Source organism: Procambarus clarkii, chromosome 57 (genome assembly GCF_040958095.1).
Source record: "Procambarus clarkii isolate CNS0578487 chromosome 57, FALCON_Pclarkii_2.0, whole genome shotgun sequence".
NCBI classification, from domain to species: domain Eukaryota; kingdom Metazoa; phylum Arthropoda; class Malacostraca; order Decapoda; family Cambaridae; genus Procambarus; species Procambarus clarkii.
The window spans coordinates 17973476-17983848 of NC_091206.1; the positions used below are offsets into that span (position 1 = coordinate 17973476).

At 37.2% G+C, this 10373-nt stretch overlaps 1 protein-coding gene across 1 annotated transcript; it reads left to right on the forward strand.

The window, feature by feature from the left end:
* Nucleotides 1-1265: 1265 nt before the first annotated feature.
* LOC123744994 (uncharacterized) lies at nt 1266-9818 on the forward strand. The gene is made up of 6 exons (XM_045725236.2): nt 1266-1451; nt 1996-2139; nt 2573-2690; nt 4564-4761; nt 5234-5357; nt 7641-9818. The coding sequence occupies exons 2-6, from the start codon at nt 2004-2006 to the stop codon at nt 7923-7925; spliced, it is 861 nt and encodes a 286-aa protein (XP_045581192.2). The 5' UTR covers nt 1266-1451; nt 1996-2003; the 3' UTR covers nt 7926-9818.
* The last annotated feature ends 555 nt before the right edge of the window (nt 9819-10373 follow it).

Genomic DNA, 10373 nt, shown 5'->3' on the forward strand with positions numbered 1-10373 from the left:
AACATAGTTAAAGAACACACAAGAAACGTAGAGAAAACACTCTGAGAAAGAAGCATATACGGTAAAAGACTTAAGATAGACAATCAAACGACCAACTGTAGAGAGCACGATCAAAACAACAATAACAAAGGGGGTACAATATAATCTTCAGTAGAGATACGCTATCGTGTCTCTCTCTCGCTATCAAGGATATCGGGTTAGGTCGGATCAGGCAGTAATCACGTTCACAAGGTTACCCTGGCCAAGGCGGTGATCTATGAAGGTCATCAGACGATATCAATCTGATTATAGGAGCTATTAAGGTCAATCAGATTAATCTACAATCAAGATCATCTGATTAATTGACTCATGTTAGGGTGCTATCAAAGGGATTAAAATTCCATCAGTCAAGTCGGCGAGTTATTTAGTGGGATTAAGTTGACCAAACCACACACTAGAAAGTGAAGGTACGACGACGTTTCGGTCCGTCCTGGACCATTCTCAAGTCGATTGTGTGGACTTGATAGTAAATATAGTTATCCCGTTAGTGGGATTAAGATTTAACAGCCACTTCAAGGTGGAATCAGTGGAATGGTCCCACCAACAGCCGCATCTCAAGGTAGTTACCAGAGACGGTGTTAGAAAACACTTCAACCCGTTCTCGCCCTTTCGTATAGTCAGTATTGACTTATTAAATAAGTGCATATGTGACATACTAAACATACTAGTTTACCTTGAAAAGCTTCATAGAAAACACCGACCTTACCTAACCTTCTTAGTATGTTAAGATAAGCATCTTATTGCTTCGTAATTACAATTATTACTTAACCTATTATATGTATAGGTTAAGTAATAATTGTAATTACGAAGCAATAAATGCTTATCTTAACATACTAAGAAGGTTAGGTAAGGTCGGTGTTTTCTATGAAGCTTTTCAAGGTAAGCTAGTATGTTTAGTATGTCACATATGCACGTATTTAATAAGTCAATAATGACTGTAAGAAAGGGCGAGAACGGGTTGCACACACACAAGTTAACCCTACAACTCCCTTAAAAAAACGCCAAAGGAACTCTGATAACAACGAAATTGTTGTTTTGAACGTACTGAATACTTTCCTCTTGCCAACTATGTTCATCAGTTATAACTTGTAGTCAGTACTTAATCCGTTATCGGAGTAAGTTTGGACAATTTCTGTCTACCTTATCATCGCTATCAGTTGTTTCATGAGTGGTGGAGCGAGATGCAGAGGCTGGGCAATCTTCCACTCGCCACAACAACTGACAGCCACCTCCATCAATAGCGACGCCACCTCCACCAATAGCGACGCCACCTCCACCAATACCGACGCCACCTCCACCAAGTGACGCCAAAGCCACCTCCAACAATAGCGACGCCACCTCCACCAAGTGACGCCAAAGAATACGAACTTGAACGACTTTTCAAGCACTCCACACGAGGGAGGACAGAGAAGGTACGTTTACAAACTTTGATCTTTATATGGCTGCCTCTGCCTCTCCTCTATTCATCTATCCTTCTCCTTGCTTGCCTCCCTCCTTGCTTCGTCAGGAAGTTACCTTGTCGTTCTAGACTGTGTCTACCATTGTTTCTTGTCACCATGTAACTTCTTCTTTTACTCTCTAAATCTCTGAATGTTTATCACTTAAAAAACATCATTCTTGAGTATGCACACGAGGATCGAGCCACAGTTCTAGTGTATGGCCTCCATGCTTTCCAGAAACTTTAGCATCAATTAGTTAGTTTAGTTCAATTATTACGCACCCCATACCCATCTTGTGGGCGGTAGTGGAAAGGGTTACAGAGGCACATAATGGGCTCAGGGACTGAACCCTACAGTTCATTTAGCTATCAATGGCTCTAGATTATCATTTTAAATTGATTATAACTGAACTCTAAGTTTTCTGCATTAATTCAAAATGCAATGATAATACAATTATGAAAGTATTGTTCTGATTTATTATTTTTAAGAAGCAAATAACTTTATCTTTCTTGTGCAGGGGAGGTGATGGGGGTTGTGAAGGCTGTGGTGCTGACGCAGGGGTTCCTCCTCCTGCTGGTGGTGCAGTTGCTGCCCCTGCCACCAGCCGCGTCTGCTGCTGACGTCACACAGACTAGGCTGGACGACGGGGATCCTGAAATAGGTCTAGATACTGCTCTGTTTTGTTCAGTTTGATTCCTCTCCAGCTCGTGTAGCCCATTCCCCTTCCCGTATGGAAGGGCTCGGGAGCTGATATAAGCCTCAACCCGGCCACCGCACACTCTTATATTTACGCTCTCCCTGCCACAAAATACCTAAGTTTAATAATAATACAACCCACACGTGGAATAAAATTAAAGTGACGACGTTTCAGTCCATCACAGACTCTCATTAGGTCGTAACTCAGCAAAGGAGGGGGAGAGGGAGCCATACAAGGCAAGAGGAGAGGGGCGAGTGTATAAATAAAGTATTAAAACCTGTTAATGGCAGCTCCTTTTCGAGCTTATATTTCACATCATACGTGTAGATTGGATTATTTTTGTTTGAAACCATGTTATTGTGAGTTTAGCTCTTTACTCCCTTTCCTCCCGTTCTAGATCGTACTATCATCACTGATCTGATTGAAAAGAGGCTACGCGAATACCTAAGTCAATATGAAGGTCTGCACATCCCCGAGCTGCCCACGCTAGACATCGAAAACTCGGACATAATCAGGTAACCAGTGACCTGAGGATGATGGTAAGTACAGATTCTGTACTTATACAGTACAGAATTTACACTTACAGAACTTACACTTCTGTACAGAAGTACTGTACAGGTAGAATTCAACCTGTCGTTTTTCAAAGAACGTCGTTTTTCGATCGTGTGTGTTACAAAAAACAAAAAATTGTCGTACTTGAAAATGGAAGCGGCTCGCGAAAGTGACGTACTGTCCCGTTTTCTGTTTTGGGTCTTCTGGTAGGTTTGGAGTAGGCACTTTAAAATGACCGTTTTCTGGAAGTTAGAAATCTTAGGAGGACGGACTGCAGGAATACCCAAGCCAATAATCTGTTCTCACACTTGGTTGCAACCCGTTCTCGCACTTTCGTATAGTCAATATTGACTTATTAAATACGTGCATATGTGACATACTAAACATACTAGTTTACCTTGAAAAGCTTCATAGAAAACACCGACCTTACCTAACCTTCTTAGTATGTTAAGATAAGAATCTTATTGCTTCGTAATTACAATTATTACTTAACCCATTATAGGTATAGGTTAAGTAATAATTGTAATTACGAAGCAATAAGATGCTTATCTTAACATACTAAGAAGGTTAGGTAAGGTCGGTGTTTTCTATGAAGCTTTTCAAGGTAAACTAGTATGTTTAGTATGTCACATACTCACGTATTTAATAAGTCAATAATGACTGTAAGAAAGTGCGAGAACGGGTTGCACACTTAATACATCTTATTTTTAACACTATTGGCCACAATGTCATAGGTTACAGTACTTTAGTGAAATGGAAGGCAATGCAATATTGACGCTTACTCGGACTAATGAGCATCAGTTTTGATAAATTAGGAAGGTTGCTTATTTTCGAACGATTTTAGTCTGGTAAAACCACTTACAATTTGACGCGTGTCAGATTTTGAGAAAGGGATGTTCACTGATTGTTCATATGACCAGAAGAGCAATTGAGACGTGTGTAAATTAGTTGTCGGATGGTGTTTTAGGGGGAACATGGAATCTAATAACCTAAAGGGAACCAGTACCTGGTCAGAGACGCAAGTTCCAACACACACACACACAAAAGTTAAAGAAAACTATGTAGTCAATTTATACTGGGTAACGAAAAATAAATTTTGAGCAAATGAAGGACTTGGCGTTCAAAATAAATGCAAACAAATATTTTAGACTCGGTAGCTCTAAATGGCTAAAATAATTTAACTATTTGAGTATTACAGAATTATAGAATACCTGTTGTTTATTGTTAGTCTTCATACTACACAGCTTATTGACTAGTCTCGTATGTCATTTATCTATGAGAAGCGAAACATGGATACAATGCAAGGATTTAAGGTATTTTATCATTGGTAATAAGATGGTTTGCCATGTCACGAAGCGTGAGTTTAGATTTCTCTTTTTAAAGTTTTTTTTTTAATCCAAGAACTAAAACTCTAGTGTGTCCCTGTTTTTGTCCACACTACACCTTCCTTCATCTATAGATAATAAAAGCCGTACTGCAAGAGATACTTGTAACTAAGTCATATTTGAGCTGTGATAATCTGTCAGTCAACTGATTGTGTAACTTGCCCCAACTTGTTCTTACGGCGAGAGACCTTTGTCTCACCTACGCCGAGGGCATGTGCTACCGGATGCTTCTGAACTTGCCACAAACAAATGTTTAATTTGACATATTTAATTGTGATGCACAATGGATTTGCTAGTCCCTGTTTGCACTATACTAGTGTTGGAAAATCCTCTCTACCATCAAAATGTTATTCATCTATAATAACTATTTCCCAGTGTCGCTATTAACCTCAAGGACTTGGGATAAACCCTTGTAGGGAAATGCTAATGAATAACTTTTGTTTTCCTCCAGCATCGCCCTGAGCCTCAACGACCTGACCCTGACTGGAGTGAGCAATGTTAACGTGCTAAACTTTACCCACGAAGGCAATTCACACAATGGCAGCCAAACCCTCAGCATGGTCCTGCCTCAGATAAGTCTCACCGTTGGTGCATACATCTCCGCGGGCCACATCAACAATCTCCTGTTCAACGGAGAGGGTCCCATGAGGTAAGTGGAGTTCGTGAGGTGGAAAGGGCCCATATAATGAGTGGGTTCGTGAATAAGTGAATAGGCCTCATGGCGAACTAGACCCAGAGCCCTAGGGAAGATCAGAAGCTCTTATAGAGACTATCCGTTCAGGAGGCCTAGGAAACATTCCTTCAAGAGATTACACACAAAGATCACACGAACGTGATGCATCAAATGTTTGGGATGCTCCCGGACGCAGGTTCGAATCCTCGTCACGGCCCTTGTGGATTTGTTCATTCCTTCAAGAACCCTGAAGATTTAACAGGTTAAGAAAGGATATCTTACTCAAGTTTTTGATTGTGAGGGTGATGAATTCCACCACATATATTTTCCTTCCCTCCTCATTTTGTTGATTAGTGTTCCCAAAGGATAACCTCGGTACAAAGAATCTCTCAATTTTCACCTTCATCTCCAAATGGAATATAAACAATTATTTTAATTTTTTCCTCAGCCTCACGCTTTACGACCTGTCTTTGATCCTAACGTACGACTGGGATAAGCATACGATAACATATCTTCAGAGTTGTGTGAAGGACAACACCACCAATTTTGATCTGAATCTTCGTCGTATGCAGGTAAGAATATTTTCCTATGCACATAAGGAAGCATGCACTTAAAAGTTCATAAATACTGATTCATTACATACTACCAAAATTACTGCTAATTATTATTATAGTTTTTTAATACTCGGAAAACTACAGAGGCTCATATAACAGTATAGAATATATAAATACTTAATAGGTACAGTATTTATATATTTGATATAGCAACTAATTGCACCCAACATTTCCATCATATGTTACTAAAGTTGCTGATTTTGGAAGATGATATATTAAATGAACCCAGTTAACTAAGGTGTTTACTGAACGATTGATTTAAGAGAATCGAATGGAATAGCATTTATGGTCATCTAAGGAATCTGAACAAAAATTTTCAATAGAACAAAATTGAGTCGGTTCGGGCTGGTACAGTATAATTTCTATACAATAATTACAAGCCAACGTAGTATGACCAGTACAAAATATTAAGAAAGTGTCCCCATCTTTGGTTCTGATGACATGAAGAACAACAAAGAGGAAAATACATACATAATGGCTTGGAGTTTATAACAAGATATAGCTAGCCATCTCCCTCCATCACGTAAATATAACCGACTTTTATTGGAATGTAATGTAAAGGAACTGGCTTCAGAAGCACGTCTGAATGACAGCTTTTGCAGCTTTATCGGTAAACTTAATAATTTTGATACCGATAAGAATAGAAATTTAATCAAATTCCTCTCGTTTACATTTGCTAAAAGCAAGGCACAACAAAAATTATTTTACCAAGTGATTCAGGATAATAAGATTCACTATTCGGTAAAGTGCTTGTATCGCCTACAATACCAACTAACATTTAAGTAAAATCAACATTGTAAATGCATATAATATTACAAGAATCCTACACCATCAACATATTTAAAAACATCAGTAAATATGTTAAGATAATAGCAATTTCGATATTCCAGGACAAGATGCTTTAAAACTGCAGGAGAGTATAGGATTTGACATTTCATAAAGCTTTACAAAATGTTACAATCGGGACTTTCTGCAATAGAATTTGTGTACAAGAGTATATTTCAAAAGATTGAGAGAATTCAAATAAATTCGATACCAGGACTAAAATAGTCTAAAGTACCAAAGCCAATGCTTTCAGAAGACTTGTAATTAGAATTTTAAGGGCTGTGGATGATATGTGAACCTGCCTTGGATTTTCAGATTTCACTCAAAATCTCAAATATCATGAAAGGGATAAAACTTTGGCATTAGTATTAAGGTTTCGAGTTGGGGTAACGAGTTGGCAGTGGAGCCGACGAATAATAACAGCATTCATAATCGAATTTAGATATAACTAAAGATGATTTAAAGAGTAAACTGGTTCTTCTGTCTGCACCCAAGAAATATGACAACAAATAAAATGGGCAAAGGATTCTTATGCGGTTTTAGAAAGATATGGGTCTCTTGGGACAAATGAACATGGATCCAAAGCAATCATAGTTTCATATATAATTAATAAATAACTTTGGCACCAGAGGAAATGGTATTTATCAGGTCAAAGTGCTAAGTAAGTATTCCCTAGGTAGAATCCATTCCCAGATGAAGGGAAATGAGGGGTATAATAATTAAATTCCTGTTGTTGGGGACAGCAAGCCTTTACCTTGGTTTATCAAGGACCCCTTTAGGTCAACTATGCTGGCATTCTTCAGAATGCAACCCACAACACCTGTCTAACTACTTGGTACCTATTAACTGATAAGTAAATAGAGGCATCAGGTGAAAGGAAACGTGCTCGACTATTTGCCCTGCCCGGGAACTGAAACTGGATCCCACCGTTGAGAGTTAAGGATGTAGACCATTGTTCTTTGTGTGGGTCACCATATACGATTAAAACAAGGGTGACAAACGAGTCCAAGTTGTCGTCTCGCTTCTTACCTCGGGTCAAAATTGCACATTTTCAAGCCACACTCAAATGATCTTTGAATCATTGGAGCACTCTGACCCCGAGGAAAAATATCATGCCTAACTGTACACGCCACAAAAATCTTACATGTGTTTTGTGTGTTCATGTTTGTAAGTGCACTGTATAAACACCATATATACCACCCCTGTATGTACATCTGTAGTATTACAATTGTTTATGCAAATAACAATGCATGCCTACACAGTATGTGTTTGGGATCATAATAGTTTTAATATAATTACAGTAATAATAAACTTGTTTGTATTATGATTAATTATTTGAACTTTTATTTTGAGGTAAATTTTGACAATCTGGGTCACTAAACATTAAATTGTGACATTAAATTCCTCACCATACAGGTACATTTTGAAAACCTAAATGCTGGGACCGATCAAGGCCAACTGATTGACATTGTGTTTTCTTCCTTCGGGCCCGATATCGTGGAACACCTGGAGAACTTGCTCAACAACTCTTGGTACGACGTTCTGGATGACGCCATCGTTAACCTTATCAACAACGCTACCAAATGCCCTGAACTCGAAGAAACGCCTCCCATAGAAGAGGCTATTTCAAATTTTTCTCTGGTTGTAGAAGATCTTCTGGCATCATTCTTTGACATTAAAAAAACTTATTCAGTGGAATGAGAAGGTCAGTTACATGAAAATAAGAGGCAACACTGGAAATACTGTGGTAGGTGCATTTGTCATCTATTTGATGTTAAGTGTAACAAGCTAATGCTCAAGTATTGCTGGCAAGAACAGTTTTGGTGTGTGTGTGTTGCCTCTGGTACTTTATACAGTTCCAACTTCTGTCCAACTTAGATTACTGCCAATCTGGGTGGTCCTGGTTACCCTTCCCTTTACTGCATAAAAATAACTGGCAATTTTTTTAATTAGAACATTATTAATGTCATAGTACAGTATAAGTAATTATCAAAAGGTACCAAGCTGGGGGTGTGTGTAAATGACATGCACAAGCAATTGGAATGTACTTCAAAAATCCCTCAAAAAATTATTTCCCCAAGGTTGGGTGATGGTTAATTGATATAGCGAGTTTAAACACAAAGGCAAAATGTGTGCAAATTGGGCCTACATGTATTTTGACAAAGTGCTGTACAGTCTTCAGTTACAAGAATTAGACTTATCTTGATTTTTAGAACAGATTAAATAAGTTCTGATGTTTACCATTTTTGCTATAAAATACTTTGTAACCAAATCATGCTTCTGATTTGGCTCCACTTTTATTACAAGTCTTCTGAAATAAAATCTTCATTTCATGAAATAAACACTTACAAATGATATTAAAACTACTTTAAAGATTTCAGTGATCATATTTTATATCAAATAATATACCTTCAGATAAAAGGTCTTTGCCGACAGGATGTTTGCTCAGTACTGCAGGATAAATAAGGTTTCACAACATGCTAAGGTGTTAACCCATAACCTCATTACCTAATTATATTCAATTAATCAGATCCAGATTCAATAAGCAGGAACCCTGTAACATTCCACAATGTTTTTTTTTAATAAACCAGAAATTGTATATACGTAAGTACAGTATATACTATATATATATATATATATATATAAATACTGTATATCAATACAGTACATAATATTTATTACAAAAGTTAAGACAACATTTCCTAAATGTTAATGTTTATATGTAACATTAGTTTCTTAGCTAAGAAGTTCTTGATAAACCTGGTCATTTGACATTATACCACACAAGTTTCTTGGGTAAAACTCATGACCATTAGTGTTTTACGATGAAAATTGATATAATTATTACACTGAAATAGTAATTTTAATCTGTAGGTAGCTTAGAAAAAAATTAAACTATTAATATTCCCTAAATATAACATTAGTAACATACTGTAGTACTGTCAAACAATGGTAGCTGTAAACTGCTGACATACATAAATAACCAAACTGTATTAAAAACCATTTAATTATTTACCCCAATTGTTTCTCGCGTGAACAATTTGATGATTGTTGTCAAGTCCCCATTTCCGAATCTGAATTTCTCTGCTACGTGTCCGAGCAAACAAGGCAATCCACAAAAATTTGTTACCGACCCTCCAAACTTTGCTAAAACACACGCCTTACTCTCCTGGCTGGTCACCCCAAGATGCTACAAGACAGACCAGCTCATCTTCCTGTTTAGGTAGTACTCGCAGTAACAACGAGGACGTATATTAATTAACGTAAAAGGCAATTATGAAACGGAAGTGGGGCATTATTGAATTTGGACAAACTGGGAAAGTTCTTGTATAGATGTTGCAAAGAAAACTTTACCTAACCTTTATAGGCCTAGTACATGCTATCCAAGACCTAATATAGTATATACCCTGTATATATTATGTTAGGTCTAGGAATATTTAAGTTTGGTTTTAGCTTTTCTTCACTCTTGTAAAGTGAAAAGTACCAAATTCTACTAATTGTCTATTACGTCTCGGTATGATAGATGGTCCAGTTACAAAATGTATTATTTAGAGCAGCTTCTCAGAATTGCATGAATTAAACATATTGAACAATGCCTATTTATAATGACCCCAGTGAAGACCTTTGATTGTTATGCTAAGTGATAAAACAATGAACGTGTTCATTGTAGTGTTCTGGTAATGCAATGTGGGAGTGGTGCACACACAGGAACAAGAGATATATAAAAATTTGACAGTATGACTGCTCATGAAGAAAACAATTTTCGTACAAAAATAAATGAGCAGCGTTTGTAAAGCAAAGATGTGGATAAGGCACAAAGTCGCAATGGAATTAAAACTTAAAAAATGCGTAGGTTGAAGTTGGCAGATGAAATATAAGATTTTCTGCTTAATTCATCTTTGTCAAATTCCTTGAGTCCATTGCAACATCTTATTAGTCTAAACAATAATAGAAATTATTTCAAGACTGTACATGAGCAACATTAAAGTAATTATCTAAATAAGGTACTAAGCTAGGATAGCTATATAGAATAAACACTTTCTTGGCAAGTATCCTAACTTTATATATTATTGTACTATGTCTTTTCATTTTTAATGTACTTTATTATGAGAGAGTTGGATGTTTAGACCACCTGATCGACCAATACAC

Coding starts and splice junctions, on each gene's coding strand:
- LOC123744994 (XM_045725236.2), top strand. CDS start 2,004: ATGGGGGTTGTGAAGGCTGTGGTGCTGACGCAGGGGTTCCTCCTCCTG. Junction 2,691..4,563: donor GAAAACTCGGACATAATCAG/GTAACCAGTGAC, acceptor GTTTTCCTCCAG/CATCGCCCTGAGCCTCAACG. Junction 4,762..5,233: donor AACGGAGAGGGTCCCATGAG/GTAAGTGGAGTT, acceptor TTTTTTCCTCAG/CCTCACGCTTTACGACCTGT.